The 27,371-nt window shown below is 61.0% G+C and overlaps 1 protein-coding gene across 3 annotated transcripts; it reads left to right on the forward strand.

Annotated features, from left to right (window-relative positions):
* Positions 1–4,518: 4,518 nt before the first annotated feature.
* Positions 4,519–21,572, forward strand: PTGS1 (prostaglandin-endoperoxide synthase 1). Of its 3 annotated transcripts, none has more exons than XR_002086486.2 (12): positions 4,519–4,710; positions 4,806–4,874; positions 9,639–9,755; positions 10,051–10,191; positions 11,261–11,404; positions 12,806–12,987; positions 13,290–13,373; positions 13,659–13,905; positions 14,129–14,415; positions 15,085–15,232; positions 15,332–16,138; positions 16,361–21,572. XR_002086486.2 is itself a non-coding variant. In XM_014603719.3 (11 exons), the coding sequence occupies exons 1-11, from the start codon at positions 4,704–4,706 to the stop codon at positions 15,688–15,690; spliced, it is 1,785 nt and encodes a 594-aa protein (XP_014459205.1). In that variant the 5' UTR covers positions 4,519–4,703; the 3' UTR covers positions 15,691–21,572. The 3 variants fall into 3 exon arrangements, 1 of the variants encoding a protein (XP_014459205.1); XR_002086485.2 differs by having other exon boundaries at positions 16,366–21,572; XM_014603719.3 differs by having other exon boundaries at positions 15,332–21,572.
* The last annotated feature ends 5,799 nt before the right edge of the window (positions 21,573–27,371 follow it).

Consider the following 27,371-nt stretch of genomic DNA (forward strand, 5'->3'; position numbering starts at 1 on the left):
TAGACAGCGCAGGGGCTGGTGTCTTCCCCACTTCCAATTCACCAGGGGTGGGAAGCGCAGTCCAGGAGCTCACCGAGATGCCCCATGCTATCGTGGCCTCACAGAGAAGCAGCCACCTGTTGTCCTTTCTCCGTGGCCGGCTTCTTCCTCTGCCTGCGCTCCTTGGTCCACCCGTCTCTGCCCTTCCCCACCTTCCCTCCTGCCCAGCTCATGGACCCGCAGGAACCAAGCAGACGTCCTCTTCCAAGTCTGCACGGCTACACGATTGCTACACGATTGCCCCGACCTGTCATCTCATCCAAGAGCGAAATCGGGAGCGTTGGACAAGACCTGGTTTTGACGGGATGCTGTTGGCGGGCGTTCCTTGCCGGCAAATGATGTCTCAATCGAATCCCTCGTTCGCCTGCCAGGTTCCCTGGGATTCCAGCTCTATTGTGTGACACGCTTGACATCTCCTCCCTGCAGCCCATGGGCAGGCGTTGTGTAGGCCTACTGATTTAGCAATGTTTATCCTCCTCGGCCCCTGATGGGTTGGGACGAACGAGCGGATGTTCGTGGCTGGGACGATTCTCTGTTTGCTTTTACTGAGTGCCCTCAGGTCACGACCACGGCCAGTCGGTGATGCACTCGCCTCCCCCGAGGCCGCAGACAGCATTGCTGTGTGCTGGGGGGCAAAGAAAATCAACCGTCACGGAGAAACTCGACCCGTCTTGCTCCTGGCTCTTTGCATTCAGTCGAGGTCCCTGTAGCGATAGCGTTAAGTCCCGTGCAATATAGACAGATGCTGGAGCCGTGCCCCACGCCCCCGCCGATCCCCGCTCTGTGTGCCTCCGAGATCCTGCAAGTCCCCGTGGTCAATCCCTCTCCAACAAGTGATGCTGTCCTTCATGCAGCTCCTCTCCTCCGGCCCCAAGCGGGCTGCAACCGGTGATTTTAGCACCCAGGCATGCAGCCTGGTCCCGCGGGCTTCCATCGTGTCGCCTCTCGTCACCGGTGCAAATTCCCATTCCCCCTGGCCGGGCGCTGAGCCTAGCTTTATCCTGGAATGGCTGAAAGCCAGCCAGCAAGCTGGCTTGAGTTAAACGCCATCCTCCTCCTCCTCCTCCCCACCACAATGACCTGACGTGGGTGGGACTCGAGGCCAGAGCAGCACCAGGGCAATACCTCAAGTTAACGTCACGGCCAACACAAGCCCTCCCGGTTTGTACAGCGCCGAGCGCAACGTGGGCCTGTGCCAGTCAGCAGCTTGGCACTGCCACAGGACATGAGTAGTTTCTCAGCGTGTCTGATGGGAGCGGGGGCAGCCCCCCAGCTGCCTCCTGACTCAGAGCGAGATGAAAGACAGGAGTGACGGCATCCGGGCCGAGCCGCAGGGAGCGGGGGAGGCCTGGCGTGCATCAAGAGGGGCTCTCAGAGGGAAGTTCACTGCAAATGCGTCTGCTGTGGTGTGGCTGGACTGGCCACTTGGCAGGTGATGCTGGTTATAATAAGTCTGGCAGGGCGCCGGGGCTGCCGGGGCTGTGTCTGGTGCTCTGGGCTGTTGCAATGCTTCGCTGTGTTATGCAAGAGGGGAGACATGCTGTTCAACGGGGCGAGTGGCTGGGTACCGGGTGCAGGGTGCCCGTCGGTGCAGGCACCGGGCAAGCAGGTGCCCCTTCTGGCACAGGGTCAGGAGGGCAAGGCAAACACATGCCAGTGACAGGTGCTGAAACCCCAGGCATGAGGGGGTGCAGCTGGAGATGCTCCAGCCTTGTGCACTACCCTGGGGGGGGGAGCCAGGTGTTTCCTTGCACGGACCACAGGGCACGCGTGTGCAGCCAAGCACACGCCAGGACCTGATGGAGCCGGGGGCGCTGGCCAGGCAAGAGTGGCTTTTCTTCTCCGCTTCCTCGAGGGGCACCGAGAAGGAGCCCGTGTAGGTGCACGCATCAGGAGCTGGCTCCGGCGTGGCTCTTCTCATCCAGCCACAGGATCCCATGGAGGGTTGCTGGAGCTGGCCCCAGGTCCGACTCAGCCAAGCCCTTTCCTTGGCGAGGAGAAACCAGATGACACCGCGGGGAAGTCAGACACAGCGAAGCCAGCGATGAACCCTGGTGAGAGCCATGCATTGCAAGCAGCAAGTGGACCAGGGATTGCCCGGCAGCTGCCACCGCTGCTCTCAGCTCTGGCTGCGTACGGAGCTGGCCCCCGCATGTCCCCCGAGGATGAGCGCGGCCCAAAGCAATGCCAAACGCACACATTGCACCTGCATGTGCATAGGCTGGAGCAGGAGAAAATCCCTTGTGAACACAGTTGGCTGAGAGGAAAACGTTCCCTAGATGGGAGGAACCGCAGCAGGCAAGAAGTCAAGTCAGGCCGCGGCGCTGCTGGAAGGAGATCTGCAAAACAGCTTGACTCATTAACTGCACCGCAAGTCCTCTGTGCTCTGAAGTTTGTCCCAGGTCCCAGCTTTCTCTGTTTTCCCCTGTCTGGTGCCGAGGGCCCGGCTGCGGTTCCTGGCTCCGGAAAAAAGGGTTTTGAGCTGGTATGTGCGCAGGCAAGGGGGGACCCTGGAGTCGGCCTCTGCACCTCTGCCCTCTCCTCCCCATGCCCCTTGGCATCCATCCATCCATCCCATCCCATCCCATCCCATGTGCTGCTAGAGACATCTGCCAGAAGCATCTGCTGCCTCCATCCTCTCACTGCCCCTTCCTCCATCATCCAACTTGGCTGGCGATGGGGAGGCCCAGCCAGCTTGGCTGCAGCTTAAATGCAGAGCTGGGAGCTGGTGCGCCTACCGCTCTGCGGAGCAAAGGAAGTTTCCAGCCCAGCCGGGGCACCAGCTTCCTGCAGGGCAAGCCGAGGGGATGCACAGATAAGCCCAGGCCATGGGCGGGTGCAGCGTGCGATAGCCTTAACAAAACAGGCAGACGTGCCTTGGCTTCCAGCGCTGCTCCCCGACAGGAACCCACTGTCAGTGCCGGCAGCCCCAACGTTGGGCTCCAGGAAGGGCCGTGGGGAACGGCTCTGCCCGAGCTCCCGGGAGCTGCTCTCCATCGGTCTTGAGGGGGGCTTCCTTGGCACGGGGCGGGAGGCCTTCCCTGAGCCCGGGCACCAGGGCAGAGCAGCTGGCAGCTCCGTGCATGCAGAAATGGTCCGTGGTTCTGCCCTTGCAGAGTCCAGCTTGCAAAGCAGCTAAGCGATTGCCTGCCCCTTTGCCAAAGAAACTATGGGCCTCCTCACAGTGCTGTGGGCGTCAGGGTCCATATCCCCATCTGGAGGGGATCTGGGGCTCAGGGAAGCCAAAGTCCAGACCCTTGGCAAGTGACTCAGTCAGGCCGAGCAAGAAAGTGGCCCCAGGAAAGTGCTGTAACCACGGCCCCCTTCCTCCCCGGGCTCAGCGGGGCTGCGGGCACCGGGGGAGGTGGAGGACAGTGGCGCAGACACCCCTCCACTGGGTCCGCGGGGATCCCCAGCGCCTCTGCTCCACGGGCTGATGGCGAAGCTCCCCAGTGCAAGCAGCCGTCCCGGGCCCAGCGAGCACCGGTGCGTGGACGCAAGTCCTGGATGTGGAGGTCACAGGGAGGCACGCTGGGGCCGAGGCTGCTTCCAGAAGGACTTTTGCTGCTTTTGCCCAGCGCTCTGGCTGTCATTTCCGGCCTCCCTGGGGCACTGCCAGGCACCGAGGCCTCATGAACAGCCTCGCACAGCGCTGGGCTGCACAGGTGAGATCTACCGGGCACAGATGTGCTGGTGCCCACGGGTCAGCTCCCAGAACGGCCCGCTACGTGCCAGGGACTATGACTTACGATGGGGAGAAGGAGGGAGCAAGCCCCTGCCCTGCTTTCTCGCCCTGTAGCTTTGCAGTCCTGTTGGTGAAACTTGGAGCCCGGTCCAGGCGATGCCCCTCCACCGCTCCCTGGAGATCCGCCGCTGGGCAGGGTCCAAGCAGTTGGAAGTGCAGCCCCCGGAGAAACTGCTAAGAAGTCACGGACCACACCTTTGTTCCCAAAACCTGCCGCCTCGGAGGCCAGAGCTGCCCGAGAGCCCAGCCTGATCGGTCTGCGAGCCGGCTCACCCGTGGGAGCCCCGCAGCGGGTGGGGGGACGGGTGTGGAGATGGGCGCGCGGATACGTGGTGCGAACTGCGTAACGGGCTTTGAGCGTGCTTTGATCTGCCAAGTGAAGCACAGGGGCCGCTTGGCGGAGCGATGGAGGTGGAGTTATACATCGCTATTTATTTTTATATAGAGAGAAATAAATATTTTTGCACAAAAAAACCCAACCCATATGGGAGCCCTGCTGTGCTCAGCACCACGGCCTCAGCTCCCGATGGAGGAAACCGGGCAGCCGAGGGACGTGGAGCTGCTGGAGGTAATGCACGCCCCACAGTGCTTGCAGGGGAGGGGGCAGTTTGCTGTGGCACTGGGGGCAGCTTCTGAGGGGCAAGGGGGCTTCGAGGCCTCCTCCGCTGCATGGGGACACAGCTGATGCCCACCAAGGAGATTGAACCTGGCCTGCCTGTAGCTACAGCCTCCGTGCAAGGGGCAGAAACAGGGCAAATACCTCCCTCCAAGCCTGCTAGCAGCCGGGGCGGCGGGGAGGAGCGAGACTGGAAGAAGTGGGAGTGGTGGAGGCAGCTGCCTGGTTCGGAGAGCGCAGCCAGAGCCAGAGGCAGCGAGGGAAGTGCTGCCGCGGCAGCGTGTCTGCAGCACCTCTCCCACCATGGCCAGTGAGTCCCGGGTGTGCCCCAGCAGCACCCCGCTCCCCTGCCCTCCCGGGTCCCTCTCAGGACTCGCCTGCCAACGTGCTTCCTTTGCCTTGCAGAGCCAAGTCTCTCCGTCTCGCTGGCGATGATGCTGAGCGTGTGCCTGGCCGTGGGGAGCCCCAGCACAGGTCGGTACCCTGCCCCATGGGGCCTCTTCAGGGCCCCCCAATTCCCTGCACCAAGGGAGACCCCCGTCCGGTGCGAGCGGCCCCTTCGGTCCCTCCGGCGGGGTCGGGGCTCGGGCTCCGCAGGTGATGCAGGGCCCGGCGCGGATGCGCAGCTGCGTGAAGGGGCTCCGGCTCTGCTGCCAGGGGGGAGGCTATCCCAAAGGGGCTCCCTGGTGAAGCGTACGGCGTTATTCTGGTTTGCCGAGTCCCCTCGGTGAGCAGCAGGACCTGTGCGGGGCGCTGCAAGGACCGGGTCAGAGGTGGCAGGTGGCTGGTGCCGGCATCGGGCACAGGTCTTGCAGGGACTGCCTGGGTCAGGGTCAAACACCCCACTTCCATCCTGTCCTTTTTGGCAGCGTTTTCATTTGCCTCGTGCCACGGGTGCACGTTTCTGAGCTCCCCGGCCCCCTGGCAGGGCCGTGAGAGCTGGCCCGCCGGACCCTGCTGCAGGCGGACGGCAGGGAGAGCGCTCCCTGATGGGACCCCTGAGCGCCTGGGGTGCTGGCCCCGGGAAAGGGTCTCCCCTGCGGGTTGTCTGGAAACAGCCCAGCCGCGCTCCTGGACTCGGTGAGAGGTCGAGGCATTGTCTCCCCTGGCGCCAGGCTGTTTTGAGGAGCTTTGCAGCACTTGGCAGCACCCCGGCAGGCCAGGGCTGCGTGGAGACGTCCAAAGAAAACAGCAAGCAGCAATCTTAGATGGAAGGGAAGGGCAGGGACATTCCCAGGGGCTCTCTCTAGCCAAGGAGATGTGTCGGCCAAGCCGGTGCAAGGATGCTGCGCCGGGCTTCGACAGGAGGCAGCAAGGGCTCGACAAGACGGACGTGCCCAGCCAGGGCCCAGCCCCGGGTGCTCACCGTGTCCTCCCCTGGCACGCTCAGGCTGGGCCCCAGGGCACGCTGCTCCCATCCTGGCGGCATTTTTCTGTGGCGCCCGGTGCCGGCCCAGCGAGGAAGTCGGTTTCTACACAGATAAGCGCTGCGGTGCCCGAGCCTCTGTCGTACGAAGGAAGCCTCTGGCCCTTCCTGCTGCGTAACTGCCTGGCTCGGGGCGCCCAGGATGCAAGCCTCGGAGGTGTGCGGCGGGTCTCCCGGCTGCAGGAGCCGTTTGGAGCATTGCACGGTGAAAAGGGCACGTGCACGCAGCCCCGCTGGAGGCCGACGCAGGCGCCCGAAGTGGAATTTCCTTTGGCTGCTCCGCGGGAACAGGCCATGGCAGGAGGGAGATGTTTCCCCTCCGTTCTCACGCACCGCACCCCCCGCACGGCCCGGTCCCGGAGCGAGCGGGAGGGACGTGTTTGTCTAAACGCAGCCCAGCCGGCAGCCCGAGTGCCTGACATTCTTTCCTTCCTCCTTTCCTGGCCCGCGGGGCTCGGGCGCGGCCTGTGCGTGTGTGCGAGAGGTAGTGCTTCGCCTCCGCGAGGGAGCACCCGGGCTGAACCCGGGGACCGGGGCGCTCCTGAACTCTGCAAAAGTTCAGGTCTGCATTTGTACCTGCCGCATGTCACGGCTCAGCCTCGTCCTCCGGCCTGAGGGTCGGTGCCGTGCCGGGTCACTCGGCGCCTTCCACGTACTATAGTGCCACGGCGGTCCCGGCTCCGGTGGGCTTCACAGAGCCCGTGTGCCAGCAACCAGCACGGCTCAGGACCTCTCAGGCTCTCCTTCTGCGGTCTTTCGGCCGTGCGATATCAGCAGAGCAGAAATGACGCCAGCTCCGTCTCCAGCCCCAGGCGCAGGCAGGCAGCGGAGTTGGGGTGAACTGGGCTGCAATGCACCTGCGGCACCCCGTGGACACGTAGCCGAGGCCGGGAGGTCCCGGGGCCAAGCAGGCTTGCCCAAAGAGCAAAGCAAACATGCTCTGAACTCATCGGTCTGCCCTGTCCGCCGGAGCGGGCTCCCGGGCAGCGTGGGAGGTCTTTGCCAGGCCGGCTGTATTGTTGTGCGTGCTGCTGGGACCAAGGAGGATGTCAGGAGCCGTTCGCCCTCGCAGCTACATGTCCCCTCCCTGAGAAATAACAACTTGCCAAGTGGAAACATCCTGCTGCTGGGGCTAAACACGCTCGAGAGGGGAAGGCAGGCTGGGATTGCATGGCTCCGGCCCCCGGGGCAGAGCTGGCACATTTGCTCCCTGGAAACTTGCTGCCACCTCCATCCCGAGGAGAAGCCAGAGACGGAGCGGGGCAGCTCGAGGGATGAGCAGCTCCAGACCTAGCGCGCCATTTGCTGCAGAGGCAAACTCCCCCCTGGTGCAAGGGGGCTCTACCTGGGCGCTGCAGCTCGTGGCAGGGCTGCAGTGGCAGCATGGGGTGGCGCTGCCAGGGAACAGGCCCCTTTGTGGGATGGGGGCTGGGGCGCTGCAGACCAGGCAGCAGGTGCATTGGCAGAGTGGGAGGAAAAGCCTCTTAATGCTGAGAGCAGCTGGGCTGGGCTGGGCTGGGCTGGGCAGCGCTGCAGCTTTCCCCTCCTCTGGCACCAGCTGCCAGGGGCTTTTGCAGACGGGATGTCCAGAGCACGTGGCCCTGCGGAGACTTCCTCAGAGCCCTGGGAAGACGCCGCGCAGACGAGAGAACTTCCCCTCTGCAGCAAAAGCCTGGGGCTGGGCCTGCGGCTAAGAGATGCCCATGCGCGCGGCCGGCCCTCAGACGCCAGCTCCAAGCTGGAGGGGAAGAAATGAGCCGGGGCTCCAGGTCGCCATCCGTGGCAACGCGCTGCAGAGCGTGGCAGCCCAGCGCCCTTCTTCCCGCTTGCACCCGTCTCTCTCCAGCACAGCCGGAGCCAGGAGGGGAAGCAAAGGGCTCCCGGCGCTGGAAACAGGAGATGGAAGCTCCCTCCCCTGAGGCTTAGCTGAGAAAATCCTCCATGTGGCTCCCATCTGGACCAACCACAAGAAGCCAAAAGGCCCCGTCTCTGAGTGGAGGGGAGGGCTGGCGGGAACATGCCCGGGCCTCGCTCCCCTCCTTAGCACCCTGCATGGGAGCTGCGCCCCCGTCTCCGCCGCCTCCTCCACGTCCCCTGGATCTTGTCTGAACGCGACAGCGGGAGCAACCGTGCGCTGCGGCCCCGGGCGCCGGACCTGCTCGGAGCACAAGCGGCAGCAACATCTGCCCTGCAGCTGGAGACCTGGCGCGGCAAACAAAGCAGCTCCGGCGCAACGTGGAGTCTGTCCCCTCAAGGGAGAACAAGCTGCCCCCATCTCGGTCCCCAGACAAGGTGGTGGCATGCAGGACAGGCCCTATTACGTCCCCCGGGTCTGGGCTGCGGAGGACCTGCCCCTTGCATGGCAAGGGCTGGGGCTGGCCAAGCCCAGGCTCGCAGGGTGATTTGCATTGAAAATTTATAACCAAATGCTCTGGACTCGCCGGCGCACCCAGCTTCCCGCTTGCCTGGGCAAGGTGAGCGCTACCTACCACAGCGGGGCAGGGTCCCCCCCATGCACAACAGTCCCCTATTGTGCAAGCCCCTGGGATTTGCATAACTCGCTGGTGACTCGCAGCTTGGCACCGTCTCCATCCTCCACTGACACACTCAAGATGCCTCGGAGGACGACCCCGGCAGGGCACTGCTCCCCCAAGCACCGCAGCAGCCTCGCCTCCGCCCTCCTCTCCTCCGTGTTTGTCCGGCCTAAGCCTCCAGGAATGCACTGGGCTTTTATGGGCTTGTAAAAGCCAGAGGGTCCCACTGAGATGCCCCAGCTGTGCGGATCCCAGCCACGCTCCACGTGGGCCCTACAGAGCCAGGCTCAGGGCCGGACTCATGGCCTGGCTCGCTTATCCCCGGGAGCAGAGCCCGGCCCCTCGCGCCTCTGCCTCCCGGGCGCACCAACCTGCATGGAGCGCTGGGGGCCGGGCTGCACGTGGCCTCCTTCCCTGCTCACGTGGAGCCTTCTGGGGCAGAACCAGGGGCATTTACCAGGCCAAGGGGGCATCTCATTTGGTCTCAGCTGGGGTTTGGGTTTGCAGGAGCCCCCGCCTGCCGTGGACACTTCCACCCCCCGCACGGCTGGTAGCGCCAAGGATGCGACATCCCCGATCGCTGCAGAGGGGGTGGGAACAGGGCAGGTTCCCTGTTGCTCCCAGGCCATTCCCAGCCGGAAACCCCGACCGGAGTAGCTGGCAGTGCCAAGGTGCAGCCTTCAGCCCTGGTGAACAAGAGGTGCCAGCTGGGACTCAAGCTGTGTGGAAACCTCTTGGATGGCATCAGTGGTGTGGAGCCATTTCCTTTGCTAAATGCCTCCTATTGCAGACAGCCTGGTATTGTGTATGGCAGCAAGGGAAAGCTTTGCCCTTCTGGCCAGCATCCCCCTTTCAGGTGGGCACAGGGTCCCCTCTGGGCATGCCTAGCTACCTCCCCTGGACTGCAATCAGTTAAAACAGGGACAAAGTTTGGAGGGAGGTGACAGAAACAGGTGAAACGTGGCACTTGGCATCGTTTAGGGGGGAGCCCTATGCTCCTTGGCTTGCTTGACACCCCCAGGTCCCACCCGCTGCCAGCTCCCGGGCTGCACTTGGCACCAGGATGGATGGAAAAAGCTGCTTATCCCTGGCACAGGCTCTGGGTCATCTCAGGTTCCCCCTTCCCAGAGCCGCTACGAATGCACCAAGCCTAACTTCATCCTGCGTCTGCCCAGCCCGCAGCCAGCCAGGGGTGGCACATCACGGCCGGGGCCCGAGGAGCTCCTCGCTGGGGGGTGGCCGCGGGCGTGATCACCCACCTCTCTCTCTCGTCTGCAGTGGATCCCTGCTGCTACTTCCCCTGCCAGCACCAAGGCGTGTGCGTGCGGGTCGGCCTGGAGGGCTACGAGTGTGACTGCACGCGCACCGGGTACTTCGGGACCAACTGCACCCTGCGTAAGTCCCCTCCCCGCTGGGCACGGAGCGAGGGCTGGGGGGCAGGGGGACAAGCCGTGGCCCCCGGGGCAGGCTGGAGTCCGGGCCAAGCTCCGGGGCTCTGCCAGCGGCGCTGAGCGGCGACGCTCGCGGCCACGCCAGGAGCATCGCACCATCCCCGTGTGCTTAACCGTGCGGGGCTCGTGGTCCAGCAGCACGTGAGGGTGTGTGGACCGGTTGTCACCGTGATGGGACCGGGACCGGGGCGCGGGCGAGAGGTAACGCGGCGCTTCACCCCTGGTCTGTGTCTCCGCAGCTGAGTTCTGGACGCGCATCCACAAGCTGCTGAAGCCCAGCCCGGCTTTCTACCACTTCGTGCTGACCCACTTCAAGTGGTTCTGGGACATCATCAACAGCACCTTCATCAGGGACACGCTGATGACGCTGGTGCTGAAAAGTGAGGCTGGGCCTCGTAGTCCAGGGGCTGGGGAGTCGGGGCTCCCGGGCTCCATGCACAGCTCTGGGAGGGAAGCAGGGTCTGATGGGCAGAGCAGGGGGCTGGGAGCGGGGACGCCTGTGCATGGACATCTGCATCGTCTCCAGGCCGGCCACCAGCTTGATGCTCGTAGCAGCCTTAATGCCTGCCCGTCGTGAGGCTTCCCACCAGCGTTTGCAGCCCCCAGGCTGCGATAAGGGGTGCTTCCCCCCGCCAGGTCCAGGCCAGGAGTCACGGGGAGGCCGCAGGGTGGTGGGGAGCGCGGGACCGAGCTGGCTGCAGGCGGTGGGGCAGGAGGGCGGATGGGCACGGGCAGGGCAGAGGGGCAGGGACCGCCGTTCGGATGCTGCAGCTCTCGGGTGGTCAGCGGCGTCCGCGCTGGCCTGGGGCAACGAGGGGCGGAGGAGGAGGGCAGCTCCGGAGACGGCTCCAGCTGCACGGCTCCATCACTGTTTATCCTCTTGCATAAATATTTGTGCGAGGCTCCCTGGAGCTCGCGTCGGAGCCCTGGCAGGCGGGTCCCGGGCTGCTGCCCTCCTGCCCCCTGGCTCGCTCCTTGGTGCTGCGCTGACAGGAGCGTGGCAGCCAGACGTGGCAGGGCTGCCCACGGGCACCTCTGCCGCCAGCCCCCCTCCATCCTGACCTGCAGCCCCAGGCTCTTGCACCCCCACCGCCCCCTCAGGACCACGCCACCCAGGCCTCCCTTGGCACCGAGCGCCCAGGAGGGAGGCCGAGCCCAGCCGAGCCCCAGGGCAGGGAGCCAAGCGGGGAGCTGCCAGATGTCTGCAGACCTCCTGGGCTGCTTATCAGGCAAAAATGTAGATCTTCCCGGTCGAAGCAAGCTGTGTGGAAGCTTTTCCCCTTGTTACACAGCCAGGACCTGAGTGCAGGACCTTGCTTTGCACCCCAGGCCACGGCGCTGCGCCCTGCACTCGGGTCACGCTCCCGGGGCCGTGCACTTGCTGCCCTCCTCAATCACTTGGCACCGGTACCCGCAGCTGCAAGGTGACCTCCTGCTGTCCCCTTTCAGTCCGGGCCAACCTGATCCCCAGCCCCCCCACCTACAACTCGGACTACGGCTACATCAGCTGGGAGGGCTACGCCAACGTGAGCTACTTCACCCGCGTCCTGCCGCCGGTGCCCGATGACTGCCCGACGCCCATGGGGACCAAAGGTACGCGCCCACCTGAGCGGCGAGCAGGCTGGCAAAGGGCAGCTGGAGGCGCTGCACTTGGGCAGAGCCCGGCTGAGACCGTGGCCTGATGCCCGGTCTGCGCTGCAAGAGGCAGAGCCCTGGCTGCGCGCCGACGCAGGCGGCTGGGCACGGCTTCCGAGTCAGACCTTCCTGGATGCAAAATGCAAGGGAGAGGAGCAGGGGAAACCCCCCTGGTCCTGCCCCGCTCTCTCTCTCTTCCAGCATCCGTGCCAAGCCCTCATGTGACACAGGAGATGGGCAAGACAGACCTAGCGTCTGACCTGGTCCATGGCAGTGCTCATGACCCGGCGACCCCAAGGGTTATGGCACCGGGGGCTGTTGCAGATTCCCTGCCCCGATGGCCCCGTGCCGTGAGAAGCACAGCCCTCGGAGCAGGGAGCCCTGCGACAGCTCTTCACGGAGGCAGAGCTCAGCCTGGGCCGTTAGTCCCCCTCTCCGGGGACCAGGCGGCTCCCACGCTTGCACTGCTCGTCAAGGGCTGTGCACGAGGGTGAACCCCCAAAGCCAGGCAGCAGAGGCCCGAACCCCGATGTCTCTGGGCCGAGTTTAGTGTCAGCAGGCCAGGAAAGTACATGCCAGGCTGCACCTGCGGTCCCCGGGGCGCGGGATGTTGCTGGTGCAGATCTGATATATGCAACGCACGACCAGCTCTCCGCAGGAATCTGGCGGCTTCGGCTCCATGAGTTAAAGCCCTCCAGAAAGCCCCGCTTGTTGGTCAATACGGCCATTACAACAAGTTGATTGACAGAGAAAAGCCGCCTTTCCCCTAGATTTGATAACTCCCTTCATTCCCCCGGAGGGTGCACTTATCTTGTATGCATTTGTGGGAACAGATCTAGAGCGCGACGCACCTGGGATTCCTGTGCCACATTTGCATCAGGTTTACATCTCCGGTATGCGAGATGGCTGCGAGCAACCTCTGCCTTCTTTGCAAGATAAGCATCTGTTGGCTCGCGGTTCGAGTCGGGCTGTTACGCAAGGCTGGCACCTGGGATTCAGTCCCACCAGCATAGCAGCGCCCTGGCTCTCAGGTGCTGCTCCTGGCTGCTTCTTTACATGCAAAAGCACCGGGCCGTGCCTCGGCGTGTTGGAGAGCGGCTCTCGGGTTGCTACGCTCCACACGCCGATGCTTCTTGTTGAAGTGCTTTAGGAGATTATCACGTGCTGAGGCCTTCGCCTGTCCTGAGCTAAATTCAGAGTCTGCTATAGGAGCAGGTTTGTTTTCCAACAAAGGCAGTAGGAGCCACGTGGCAAAACCCAACCCACGCAACGAGAATCCAGCGTCCCGCAGCCCGGGCTGCAGCCGCGCGGCACTCCCCGGGGCACTGATGGCCCTGCCTCTGGTTCCCTCCTCCGCAGGGAAGAAGGAGCTTCCCGACCCCCAGCTCCTGGCTGAGAGGTTCCTGCTCCGACGGACGTTTGAGAAGGACCCGCAGGGCACCAACCTGATGTTCGCCTTCTTCGCCCAGCACTTCACTCACCAGTTCTTCAAGACATCCGGGAAGATGGGACGCGGCTTCACCAAGGCTCTGGGCCATGGGGTACGGACGAGGCCCTCGGCCTTCTTGCCCGCTGCCCTTGGAGCCATGCCGGATGGACGCCAGGCTCCCGGGCTGCCCCAACTCGCTGCCTGGCTCAGCCCTGGGCACTGAGCTCGCGTCTGGGCAGCTGCTGCCTCTGGAGAGTGGCGGCTGCGGGTACCTATTCAGACAGAGGGAAGGGAGAAGCCCCCAAGCTGCCCACCCCTGGGCAGTGCCTGCAGGCTGGCCGGGGCTGGGGACCAGGCAGACGTGCCTGCTGCCTGCAAGGCATGCGCCCGGGTCACGCCGCCCTCTCTTTGCAGGTGGATCTCGGGCACTTGTACGGGGACACCCTGGAGCGTCAGCACCAGCTGCGGCTCTTCAGAGACGGGAAGCTCAAGTACCAGGTACGGCTGCTCCCTCTGCCCTAGGATGCAACGAGCCCCGTGCTTGTCAGCACCGGCACCCTCCTCCCTTGGGTAGCCCTGGGGCCACCACCTTTCGGCTCCCCCAGGTGACCGTGCCCTGGTTGAAGGTTGCTGCCCACGTGCACTCGGAGAGCCTGTTTGCACCAGGCCGGGCTGCGCCTCCCTGGGTCCTGGGCAGGGGGCCGGCCGTGCGGGGGTCCCGGCTGGGCAGGGGCTGGGGCAGGCAGTTTGGAGCCTCGCTGCCAGCCGGTGCTCGCCCCGCAGGTGGTGGACGGGGAGGTGTACCCGCCCACGGTGCTCCAGGCGCCAGTGCACATGATCTACCCCAACGGCACCGCCCAGCACCAGCAGCTGGCCGTGGGCCAGGAGGTGTTTGGGCTCCTGCCCGGGCTGATGATGTACGCAACCCTCTGGCTCCGCGAGCACAACCGCGTCTGTGACATGCTGAAGCAGGAGCACCCGACGTGGGGCGACGAGCAGCTCTTCCAGACGGCCCGGCTCATCCTCATCGGTGAGCGCCAGGGGGGCCGGGCAGGCACCTGTGCCCCAGCCCCACGGTCCTCGCTGCTGGCACGTTGCTATCTTATTCAGCTGGTGCATGCTACACAGCTCCCCTCCCCACGCGCCACCGGTGCCCGTGGCCCGGGTACCAGCCACGAGCGGGTGCCCTGCTGCCCGGACCCGGCTGCCAGCGGCTCACCCTGCTCCCTTGGCTCCTTTCCGCTCCCACCCAGGGGAGACCATCAAGATCGTCATCGAGGACTACGTGCAGCACCTGAGCGGGTACTTCCTGCGCCTGAAGTTCGACCCCGAGCTGCTGTTCGGGGTGCAGTTCCAGTACCGCAACCGCATCGCCGTGGAGTTCAACCAGCTCTACCACTGGCACGCGCTCATGCCGGACGCCTTCGTCATCCAGGGGCAGGAGTACAGCTACAAGCAGTTCATCTACAACACCACCATGCTCACGGACTATGGCATCGAGGAGCTGGTCGAGGCTTTCTCCAAGCAGCACGCCGGACGGGTAGGTTGGCGCGCGGGGGCATTGTGGGAGGACGGCGGGGCTGGCTTGCCCGCATGCGGGTGGCCTGCAGACAGAGGCTGCCGGTGGGTTTCCTGACCTGCCGGGTGGGAGGAGGGCACTTGGGGGCAGGACCTGGTTTCCAGACGCCCCAACGCCGCCGTGGGGCAGGACCCCAGCCCAGGCGGTGCAGCGTCCAGGCAGCACTGTACATATCGGGGGTATGGCTGCAACCCAGCCTTATGCCCCAGGGCACTTACAATGCCTGTGCTCATCCCGCATCTTCCACTGCCACCCGGTGGTCGTTCTCACGCTCACGGTCTTTGGGCCCCATCTTTCCTCCTCCCCTTCCCTTTGGGAGCCCTGTCCCCCACTCGCTTTGCTGCTCTCTCCAAGTGCCTAGCTCGCTCCCTCTGCCTGGAAAGAAAGGGCCCCCTCTCAGGGGCCGGTTATTGCACCACTATGGCTGGGCACAGGCGTGCAGCTGGCTCCAAGCCCTGCCGGGGCAGGCCTGCGGCCCCGGGGCAGTAGCCGTCCCCAGGTCCCTGGCACGAGGCAGCGAGAAGCGCCAGGCCGAGACGTCCCATGCAGCATGGCCAGGAGCAGGGCTTCTGCAGCTAGCGGGGACAGGACCTCTTGGCATGTGCTCTCTCCCTCCTTCCTGCCCGTCAGATCGGCGGGGGACAGTCCATCAACGGCAACCTCCTGAAAGTAGCCATCGGGCTCATCAACGAGTCCCGGCAGCTGCGGCTGCAGCCCTTCAATGAGTACCGCAAGAGGTTCGGCATGAGGCCCTACGCATCCTTCCAGGAGCTGACAGGTAGGAGCCGGCCCTTCCTGCTGCGAGGGGGGCTTCAGCTCCGGGCAATTCCTTCCCAAATGCCCCTTTCACCCACCGCTCCTGCTCTCCCCGGTGCAGGAGAGGAGGAGAAGGCGGCGCAGCTGGCGGAGCTGTACGGCGACATCGACGCCCTGGAGTTCTACCCGGGGCTGCTGCTGGAGAAGCCGCAAGCCAACGCCATCTTTGGGGAGAGCATGGTGGAGATCGGGGCCCCCTTCTCCCTCAAGGGGCTGCTGGGGAACCCCATCTGCTCCCCCGAGTACTGGAAGCCCAGCACCTTCGGCGGCGCCACCGGCTTCGCGCTGGTGCAGACAGCGTCGCTGCAGAAGCTGGTGTGCAACAACGTGCGACGGTGCCCGTATGTGTCCTTCCACGTGCCGGACCCCAGCCCGGAGCCGGCTGAGCACAGCGCGGCCCAGCCCTCCACAGAGCTCTAGCAGTGCCGCCGCGGGGAGAGGGCACCGCGTCTGGGCCCGAGGCCACGTCAGCTACCGCCGCCCGGCCAACCAGCTCCAGTGCTCCCCGCTGGAGCCAGACCCATGCCGAGGAGGGGACAGTGGTCCTGACCCGTGTCTCGGGCGCTCTCCACACCAGCTGCAGGGGCCGAGTGGGAGAGGCTGGGAACTGGCTTGCGGATGCGTCTGTCGCAGCTCCTGGGATACGTCTGCACGCTGCTGCTGCTGCTGCAAGTAGAAACGAGGCTGCTGTCAGGCATTGAGCATCACCTACCCTGCCGCATGCTGGCTGCTGGTCACCGCGGTGCTTCCCCTCTCGGCTCTGGGTCCCCTGCCCAGGCCCTGCTGAGTGGGCGCCCGAGGTCCCAGAGGAAGAGAGGGACGTTTCCTGTTCTGCATCTGCCGGGAAACTCCTTTCCGGAGGAGAGAGGTACGGTTCCCATGGCCCACCTGCAGCACTGCTCTGCTCGCCAGCCCCACGCACTGACCCGCCCTGGGCTCTCGCCCCCGCGCCTCCCCCGTCCCCTTTCTGCTGTCACATGCGTGGGTCCCATCCGCGGGCTGCCGGGCAGGTGCTGAGGCAAAGGGGAGCTGGTTTGCTTGGGGTCGGTGGCTGCTCTGCACATTGTGAGAGTGTTTTGTTCCATGCCAGTAAAGGAGGCGACAAGTTCATCTCCCAGCAGGTGGAAGACAGGAAACATCCCTCATTTCCTTCAGATCTCAGGCGCCAACTCAGCAGGTCCCAGGCTGGGGACCCGGAAGCAAGAGGGGAAACGCCGTGGTGGCCAGCATACAGTACGTAGCAGGGTGGGCCAAGGGTCTGGCGATGCTCAGTAGCCAACCGCAGCCTCGCCTCTGCCCACCCCAGCATGGACGTGTCCCAGGAGCTACGACGGGCACGTCCACGAGTCTGCTCCCAGCGTCTCGCTCTATTTGCCGCCTCTGCTATCACGCTGGGTTTCCCTACCCCAGCCCCAGCTCCGTGGGCTGCAGGGCTTCCCAGGGTGCAGCGCCCCCGGGCAGAGCAGGGACCGGCCCTGCGCCATGCGGCCTGTGCTGAAGTCCCAGCTGCATAAAACATTCAGTCCTGCCCTTCAGGGGACCAGGGAATCGTGGTGGGGAGAGTAAATGAAAGTGCCAGGTGCCGATCTCAAGGTGCCTGCGCTGTACGTGGTGCAGGTCTGTGCTGGAAAACCTGAGCACTAGTCACCGCCAGGGGCAGGCACATGTCACCCCCCCACCCTGGGGGGGTCATCCCACCCCCCTCTCCATTGCAATAGGAGCTGTTATCCCACCTGGAATCAAGTTGGGTGGGATTGTTTGCCGGCAGCCTCTCCACAGCCTTCACAGCCCCCCAGGAATGGGACTTTGCAGTATGAAAGGTGAAGCCGCAGTCTTGGAACTGGCCCCCATTTATTCTCTGAACCAAGAGCATCCCAGCACCCATTGCAGTCTGTGATTGTGATGATGCCTCCACACCATGGCACCTCCCAGGACCAGAGCAGGCACCGCTGCCGCTTCCTTGCTGCCCGTGGCTCGGTGAGCTGTGCTGGGGCTTGGTGGATGAGGCAGCAGGGAGATGCCAGGAGGGAATGTCTCAGCAGCTAGGCAGGGTGAAGGAGCAGCAGGAAGAAGAACAGGCCACGGCCAGTGGCAAGGAAGTTTTGACCCACTGCAGCCCGTGGACCCTCCAGGCCGGCAGCTGCTCCCAGCTATGCTTTGCTAGAGTCCGCTGCAGTTTTGTTCTCTACCCATCTGGAGCAGGCCTGTGTTGCTCTGGTCACAGATAACTCCTGGGCCCTGCGAGAGAGACAGGATTGCATCATGGAGGCCACATGGGCAGCCAATGTGCAAGACACCGGGGGTGCAAGGCTCAGCACCAGCATCTCAGAAGCTGCGTGGCAAGGACTCACTTCTGCCCGCACTGGAGTGCACTTGTGGTGGCGGCAGAAGCGCTCACATACCGGGGTCCAGCGATGCAGCAGGCGGCTGGGATGCTGCCTCTGGCAGGGGTGGCTCAGAGGCATTTGGTGCGGCACCTGCAGCCGAGCGCACCTCTGCCGGGCGGAGGCGGATATCGATGGTAACGGCCAGCACGGCACCAGCCTGCTCCCCGGGAGGGAGGCACGCAGACGTCTCAGGCCGGTAGAGGTGCAGAGTGGTGCAGACGTGTGTGGGCACAGCAGCTTCGTCAGCTCCCCCATCTGGTCTCCTTCCATGGGGGTCCTCAGCTGCAGCAGAAGATGTGGCTCCACTGGGGCTGGGGCAGCGTCCCTGGGGACTGGTTTCGCTCTGCACCGATGCTTGTGAACCCTGAAAGAGCAGCATGTGCATCAGAAGGAGCAGACGGGATGGGGTATGGCTGGGGTAACTCAGCCCCACTGCAAAGCAGGAGCAAGTAGGCAGCTGAAACCAAGCTCCAGATTAGCTGCAGGTCTCGCTCAGCATCTGCTACTGCCTCTGCCAGCATGTGAGGGCAGATCGCTGGCCAACAGGCAGCTCCCAACTGGAGCAAAATGCAGGGCCCTAGCAGGAACAGGAGCCTCATTGCAAGAAGACTGGCAGGGGCCAACTCACGGATACCCAGTGCAGACAGGCAATGAGTGCAGGACAGGACAGGGCTGGCAGCAGGGATCTGAGCACAGCACTACTGCACAAGGGCTCAGGGAGCTGCAAAGAGTGGGCAGCCCAGTCGCGGGGACAGCCCTCATGCATGTTACCTCTGGCCGGGCCTGCATTGCCCCCGTGGGAGCTGTGGGGCCAGGGCCTTCCAGGCTGGGGGGGGCAGGGGTCTCATCCAGGCTCAGGGTGTCGATGGCACACTCCACTTCAAAGGCCCTGTGGAGTGAGGAGGTGTCAAGGACGGCCTCAGGGACCCCAGGCCCTGCCCCACCTCGCCGTGCAGGTAGCCCTTGGGGCTGCTGACCGGTCCCTGGGAGACGTGCACACCCCCAACCCCCGCAGCCCAGGCCCAGGGAAGTCCTTGATGTGGCCTGGAAGCATTGGCCTCTCCATCCCTGCATGCTGGGCTGTTGGGGCTTTCCCACGGGGGCCAGGACGTGAGCTGCAGCCAGCGCGCCTGCCCTGAACCCAGCTCACCTGTTCTCATAGGCTCCGTCCACCTCCAGGTAGTTCCTCCTCCAGCTCCTGCCGCTGGAGGGTTTGGGAGAAGCTGCAGAATAGAGGCAGGCTCGTTTCTCCAGGGGCAGGGGGTGAGGACAGCTGAGTTGTCCTGCAAAGGTGACGGGGACCTCGACCCTTGCTGCTCAGAGGCCCCATGCTAGGAGCGCACCCAAAGTCAGCTGCTCCCACCCCACGGGGCAGGCCCTCCTGGGCGTGCGCTTGCCCACATGGACCTGCTATAGGGCTGGGCTAGAGCAAACAGGCTACGAGCCTAGGGCCTGCTCCCCTCTATTCCCAGTCCCAGCAAGAGCAGCCCCTCCATCGTCCCCTGCTGCTCCAGCTATGCCTCAGGCCGAGGGCTCACCAGTGCTGCTGCCCTTGGTGCGCTCCATTTTCTGCCACAAGAAGTAGACGCCCATGGAAAGGAGAATCAGAGCCAGGGATGCCGAGGCTCCCACCACTACGGGGACATCGTGTTTATCCAGGCCCAGGAGCCAGCTCGTGCCAACCGGGGACGCCTGCCTGCATAGGGCCAGCAGCGAGAGGGGCACAGAGATGTGCCAGGAGCCCAAACACACCCAGGCCCATAACAGGATGGATCTCAACCATGCACGATCCCCTGCCTACCATCTCGGTGCAGCTACCTCTGGGGCCAGATGTGACAGCTTCTTGGGAGCTCACGGCAACGCCGCAGGACCGAGAGGGCAGGAACAGCCCGCAGGAGGCACGAAGCTGCCATTGTGATGTGGGGATTGCAGTACAGTTTGAGCCCAGGACCTTACCTTTCTGTGGGGCGCAGCGCCCAGCCAGGGGCCTCCGTTGTGCTCTCGTGTCCCCCCAGGGTTGATAATCGCTGCACGCTGGGGGCAGTCCCGGAGGGCGGAGAAGACACCACGTGATGGGATCTGGCTGGGGTGCCCTTGCTCCAGCTCCCCAGGGGAGACTTGGTGACCCTGGCCGGCACCCAAACCACGCTGCCGTGAGGGGCTGAGAGGCCACATTCCCGACCGTCCTGCTCCAGGGCCGGCATCAGGGTGGAGACCTCTGCTGCGGGCAGGAGCCTTCTGGCAGGGGAGGAGCTCGAGCCTGGAGACCAGGAGAGAAGCGCTGCTTGACTTGACGCCAGCGGGATTGTCCAGGACCCGGCATGGGAATGCCCCAGATGAAAGACTTCACCAACGCACAGCTCAGCAGGGCTGCCGGGAGCGCGGGGCCCTGGACAGCAGCAGCAGAGACCTAGTCTGGGGGGACCTTGGGCGGTGCTGTGGAAACCTTGCACCAGGACTCACTAGGACATGCAGGGCAGCCACTAGCGTTAGGGTCAGAACAAGCCAGGTGCTTCAGCGCTCTGTGCCCACGGCTGGAGAACTCCAGAGGTTTCAGGACTCGACAGCGATTCCTGGGGGCACCATCTTCTCCCTGGACCCACCAGCACCAGCATCCCGGCCCCAAGCCGACTGAACCCTGCAGCACCGCTGGGGCCTGCTTGGAAGATGTGGACTCATGCTTACCTGGCTCTGCATGGCCGCAGCTACCTCTGATGCAGCAGAGCTGTGGGATGCTGGAGAGAAGCATGCAGAGCACCAGGTCCTTCATGCTTCTCACCCGGTGCTCACGGCTCTGGAGAAGCTGCTCAGGTCACGGCCACCTGGGAGAAGCAGAAACAGAGGGTGGAGATGGACCCCCCCGCTGCCCTGGTCCCAGCCCTGCCCCTGCCTTGGAGATGCTCCCCTCCAACATCAGACCCTGCCAGTTGGAAGAAGTATTAGCGTGCAATGGTGCTGTGCCCAGATGCCATGCTACAGAGCCCTACCACAGTCCCACCCAGAGACAGGCACCACCCCAGGTCCTGGCTGTACACTCCCCACACAGAGATGTCTCCTTTGTCGGGGAAGTACTTGCACCAGCTGCAGCCAGCCATCACCCTCAGGTCCCTGTTCAGTCTGCCCTTGGCGCAGCCTTAGAGAGCATCCAACCCCTTCTGCCTGTGCGTGGGGGAGGCTGGAGTCCATGTCCTTTCCATTCCTCCTCTGTGAACCAGAGACCCTGCTGCCGCTAGCCTCAGATCCCCACAGTGCTGCAGCGTGGTCTCTAGAGAGCACGAGGAGCCCTGGGCGGAGGGACCTGCTGAGTGATGCCTCGCAGAGCACGGGGCGGGAGGAAGATTATCGAGCACACGATCAATTATTCCAATTTCTAGCAAAGAAGTTAGGGTCAGAACAAGCCAGGTGCTTAAAAAGACACAAGCAACTGAGAGGGACTCGTTTTCCTGCAAACAGCTCACCAGGTTAAGCTGCCAGGGCACACGTGGGTCATTCACCTGCTGGCAGCTGGGTTTCACCCATCCCCCTACCTGCCCCCACAGGACAAAGCCCCAACCTGGCCCTTCTCCCCCCAGAGTGGCTGCCTGCTGCCCAGGCTCTGACACCTGTGTCCCCAGCAAGGCCCCTAGAGCCATGGCCAGGGAAGCAGACAGGATGGTTAAATGCCAGTTCCCCTTTCCCCGACTGTGCAGCTTGTTACGTTTCTGCACTCCAGCCAGCTAAGGGCAGCAAAACTCGCCGGCTCAGTCTGACCCACTCTCCCCAGTTTCACTGCTTTGCTTCTGGGCACTGGTGCCCAACTGTTTGCTTGGATTTTCAACAAAACACTGCTTTCGCTGTTTTGCAAAAAAAAAAAAATTGAACTTTCCATCCATAGTCATTTTTTTTCCCTAATAAAGTTTCTATTTGGGGCCTAAACATCCTTAAATTTCTTGTTCTTTGGAGTCCTGTCCTGCCCTCACACCTGGTGCTGGGTTTGGTGATTGTTCTGCCTTGAAGCTGGACTCTCTCTAGACCACTGTGGGGGCTCGTCAGCCATTCGCATTTCATTGTGGGCTTTGATTCTGACAGGCAAGTTCTGCTGTTCCTATGATGCTCCCAGAGCTCAGTCACTCCATTAGATCTGGAAGAGCTCGGGTGCTTGTAGCTGGGTGCAGAATGAAGCCTGCCGGTAAAGGCTCTGTGTTTCCTGGCTGATCTCACCCGGGATATTTTGCTTTCCCAGGAAAAGCACTCACAGCAAGCACTCAGATCTTACCTGGCAACAGCTCTCTCAAACTCCAGCGAGTGTCCTTCTGAAGGGGACAGGTCAGGCACACAGTAGATGGCTTCAGTTTAATGCCAGCCTCTTCAAGAGCTGAAGTATACAGAGAATAAAGTAGGCTGAGAAGATCCACAGCTCGTGCAAGCCCATGCTTTCCCTGCTGAAGCAAGGGGGAGGTCTAACCTTCAACTGATGTTGGGGGGATTTCGTGGGAGCTGGCATAAGCCTGGGCTCAGAGCCCCTCCACCTCACTCTCCAAACACCTCTCTTGAAATATGGGGAAACCTTGCCATCAGGATCCTGTGTTTGCTTGGCATCACTTAAACAGAAACAAGCCAAGCAATGGAAAGGGGCGGGATGACATGCAGGGCCCTGGCAGGGACAGATGGAGGCACACAGCATGCAGCCAGGACACGCGAGGTGAGAACAGCGTGGGGCAGAGAGAGGAACACGCACGTCTTGTTTTTAGAGCAATGCAAGCGGGAAACAAGCCCACAGCAAAGATGACCCTGCTGGGCTGGTGTCCAGACAAACCCTCGCACACGCTCTAGAAAGGCGGTGCCCCTTCCCTTCAATGCCAGGACCAGGCAAGGCAAGCAATCCCAGCGGCTGTTGGGCTCAGGCTCGGCTGGGGGCATGTCCTTTGCCGAGCAGCAATGATCGGGGGGAGACTGGGCAATTGAGTGGCTTTTCCACCACGCCTGGCCTCCAGCTGCCTGCCAGAAAGCTGAGCTAAGTTCCAGCAAGGTGCAGAGAACAGAGGGTTGGAAACCACATTGATCTTCTTTCTCGCATAAAAGTGTTTGAATCAGAGCCTGCCCCAGCACCTCTCACAAACCCTGCCGAAGATGCAGAGCTCGCTAGGGCAGAGTTCTCCCTGGCCACAGTGACAGACCAAAAATGCCAGACATTCAGGGTCTGCAGCTACACATTTTCTCTCTCATTTGCTTGAGAGAAGGATCGAGTGCAACCAGAGGTAGGACACAGTCTGTTGCAAAAGAAAGGATTTGGGGAGGCAGCAAAGTTGCTAACATTTGCACCTTCCTACAGCTTCCTCCTGCCCTCCCTGTGAGAAGTGCACAACATGCAGCTGGCCTTACCCTTCCCTCTGCATCCATTTGCTGCTGCCTTTCAGAGACAGAGATCAGCAGAGACACATCTAACCATCTTAAGCCAGTAAATACCAACGGTCCTTATTTTGCAGGGATAGGCACTGCCTTTTTTGAGCCCTCCACTGAAAAGGCTCTTGCAGTGCCAGTGAATCGCAACAGAGTTAAGCAGGTCCAGCTGGGTTTGGTGCAGCTGAAATGCATTTTGGTACCTAGACCGCTTAGACAAATCTGCACACCGGTTAGGAAAGATGCTCCCCTGCTAACCACCTACTTCATCGCTTTGCAAAAGGCAAGGCTGAGATTCTAAGTCTTTTCTCCCAAACGCTGAGACTTTCCTGCAGGAGAACAGCCCTCGGCACTCACAGCCACGCTGGACTCCTCTGACCTGGCTAGGATCCCTCATAAGATGCAGCAGGATAGCTGGCCCCTCTGCTGCCCGCATGGGGAAGCAAGCTCCCATGGGGAAGGTGCAAGCTGCATGCTGGTACCTGTCCCATGTCACAGCTGGCGCTGCCTGGGTGTGCTCCCTCTTGCTGCTTGATGCCCACGACCCATGTTAACCGGCTGCTGGACCCCTCTGCGGGAGGACGCTGTGGGGACTGCGGACGGCTGCCTCCTCAACCCGAGTCGAGTCTCCCACTGCTTACCCGGCACACACACTCCTTTTCAGGAGATGCACAGCCAGCTGTTGCTTAACTACCAGGATGATCAAACCAGAACATTAACGCTTTCCTCCCTTCAGCTCCTGGTCACTGCCAAGCAGTCGCGAGTGACACTTCTCCACCCCACGCTAGCCATAGCCAAGCACCGGGGCATAAAAAACCCTCCAGCAGCTGACTGCTGACACGGTCCTCTGCAGTGCCGCTTTGCTGCAAGCCCTTCACAGGTACTAACGGCACTTTCCTATAGTCCATCCATACGAGGCAGGTGAGCGATTGTCTTCGGGGGGATGTTTGTGACAAAACTCACCACAGCTGTTTTGCCAACATGTTCGTCAGCCCGTGTTTGTGTCTCAAGGCTCGTGTGCATGTGATGTCGATACCCAGCACGGAGGAGGCCGGCTGCCTGCTGGCCAAGGTGAGCCCTGGTGCTCCTGCTAGCACGTTGCGCGCTGAGCTGTCCTGGCAGTATGGTTCTCACCTGCGTTTGCTGGCAGGTGTGAAGGCACGTGCCCTTTTTCTTCGTGCAGATGAGGCCTGAGGTGGGGGCAGGTTTGGACAAAAGAAACAAGCGTTCAATAGGGCCCAGAGTGCTAGAGAGAACCTATGGTGAAAGCTTCCCCACTGCAATCGGCAGCAGGCTACAACCCACAGCCCTCCCTACTGGGTGCTCAGTGTCGACCCGGCCAGCTCTCAGGGCGCAGGAGAGCTCACCACCACTCACAACCTCTCACTCCTCCTTCCCTCATGCTTATTACAAGCCTTCGTATCACGACTAACTGGATGAGAAACTCCTTGGGGCTTCGTCTTGCTATTGGCACTGTGAATCGCCTCGTGTACACTTGAGCACTTTAAATTAATAACTTGGGGTCCTCACACCGCAGGCCTTCATCTCACAGGGTGGCAGGAGATGGGTTTGATCTTAATACAACTTCACTGCCCCTGGGAAGGGAGCACATCTGAAATGCACATTTCAAAGGTATTCAAATAGTGTTGATCCCCTGCCTCCCAAGCTGGGTTTTATTATGATGCTAATGTGCATGCTGTCTGCACTGCAGACTTTACAGTATCTCAGCTGGAATATCAATTACAGCCACTTTGATTTTTCTCCCCTCTTAAAAGTAATGCTACCAATGCTCAGTAGTTTCATTTCATGCAACTTTCATGATTTCCATCTGCAGTTCTGAGATGCAGGCAAACATCCCACCTTGGAAACGCTTAAAAGTCCTGTTTTCTGCTAATTTGTTTCCTCAAATCAGCTAGAGTTTGTGCAAGGTCCTATTTTTAATGATAAATTATTTATTTTCCTGCTTGTGCAACTTGTGCAAAAACAGAGCTCAAGCAGATCTCTCAAATCCCTGGGTTTTTCTCTATCATCCACAAGTAGGATACGCCTACTGGTGGGATGCCACAGGTGTGACACAAAGTACAATATAAATCCATCCCAACCCACTGCACTATACGAGATCAAATATTCAGAATCCAAATGAGTTATCATAATAGATTAATCCACTTTTCCCATCAAATGATTTGAAAACAGGTAAAAATAAGACAGGGAATGAGGGAGGAAGTTAAATGGTGGTATAAGACAGATTCACTACATCAGGGACATAAGTGATTCAATTACAATATTAAATACATATAATACACACCCTGTATACGTCCACCAAGACTGGCTACCATGTGTGCCAGCAGTGCAGCTGGACTGAAACCAGGTCAAAAAAACCTTTGCATGACCACATACTGTGTTTACGCCATCTATTTCACACTGTTTTAGAAGGATTTTGAATGTTGTGACTTTTGAGTTTGTAACCCCACACTAGTTGCTGTCCATGACACTCCAAGGCCACAGGACCAGAAAGAGAAAAATCAACTATTGTCTTTAAGAAGCTCTTGGGTTTAAAAATAGCTTTTCTATAAATCACGATGCTGCAATCTAATGGGTAAGTGCCCTCAGCACAGCACTGACAAAATCCAAGAGAGCAACATTTCACTGTAAAAACACAACACTTTAAAAAATGAAAACCCTCAACACACAAAAAGTGCTGCTAGTGGGAAGCAATCAGCTCTCACAATACAAAGCAACGGTGCTTGCAACAACAACATGCTAGGGAACAAATGGACGTGACCAGTGCTGGAGGGTTTTCCTTCTGTAGCACAGAGCGGGACCCGCGCTGTGTTCAAGGGAAGACAGGAACTTTTAGACCCATGTTGCCAGGCAACCGAGAGCCACAGGGATGGTGTTTAAAGGGTTTTTGTCACTTCCAGCAAGAAATGGAAAAAATAATTGTTGAAGCCTCCATGGAGCCTATTTTATTATTTTGCTCCTTTATTGAAGCCTACCAACGCTCCATGCCATGGTGAGCTTCCCAAAAAGAGCCGTTACTAGAGTAAAACCCAAATGGTTATGACATACTGTAACTAGCCTCCCCCCATCCCAAGATCCCAGGTCAGATCTAGACACCACCCTTTGAACTGTACGGGAGGATCCTAGGCATGTATGTGTATGTCTATGATGTTTCATGTTGTGAGAGTTGGTTTAGTTGACTGGGGAGAGAAAGATTTTCCACTAAAAAACCTTTCAGTCACTTGAGAGGCCATGCGCTGCCTTTTCTACCACATGGTGCAGTCTCACAGGTGATAACGGGTATCTACCTGGGTGCAATGCAGTATAGAATAGGGAATGTTTTAATTGTAAGGTGTGAGAGATCGACTGCCACCTCGTACTACGCTATACTCAGCAAGAGGCGTAGAGCAGACTCCTCACTTCCTGTACCCTCCCTCTACAGTCAAGTTACCAACTCCTCTACACCCCTGGCTCCAGTGACCAGGTGTTCTGGGAAAGCTTCCTTGTATTTCCATGTCGATAGTAATTTTAAAAGGTTTTCTCTTGAAAATGTGCTGGGTCAATGCTGGCGCCTCATAAAAAGGCACGGAGAAAGCCCTGCTCAGCTGAGCCCTTACCTGCTGCTGCTGCCAGACAGCAGGCACCACTGAAGTGCGTGCCTAGCCACATGCTTCTGCTGGCTCCACTGCAGCAGCTGTGCCAGCAGACACAAAGTGCATCTTGGGAAGCCACCAGCTGTATCTAGACGGTGCAGGAGCATTTACACGCGCTTCCGCTGGCGTCTGGACAATAGCGGAAGCCTTTTTTGATCTAGGAGAGGTGGAAGAGCTGTCAGCAAAGGGAGGTCCTGCCTCTGCAGTGGAGCTGGGAGTGGACACACACTCCAAGTCCTGCCCGCAAGGCACTGCAGTGCAGATGCAGACATGTGAATCTCGGCTTTGTACAGAGTAGGGGAAGCCACAGGAATAGGTCTGTTTTTCTCATGGGACAGGAGAGCCTCTACTAGGCCACTGAGAGCTCCAAGTGCAGAGGATTCCTTTGCAGTCTATTTATGTGCATCCCTTGTAAATCCAGGGACGCTTCTTGGTCATTAACATTCAAATCATCTTGCAGTGTCTCAGCCCTGGGTAAAGCTGATCTCCCAGAGCCTATCGAGCTTGGGCTTTGTATCAGCACCAATTTGCTTTCCGGATATTTATATAGAACAAAGCACATGTCCAGCAGCAGGGGCAACAGGACTGGCCATGCAAACGGGAGCTCACCGAGCACTTCAGGATATCACGTGTAAAAAATTCTCTTCATGTGCACATGACTCAAAGGCATTTTTAGCAGGTG

This window comes from Alligator mississippiensis, chromosome 12 (assembly GCF_030867095.1).
Source record: "Alligator mississippiensis isolate rAllMis1 chromosome 12, rAllMis1, whole genome shotgun sequence".
Classification (NCBI taxonomy): domain Eukaryota; kingdom Metazoa; phylum Chordata; order Crocodylia; family Alligatoridae; genus Alligator; species Alligator mississippiensis.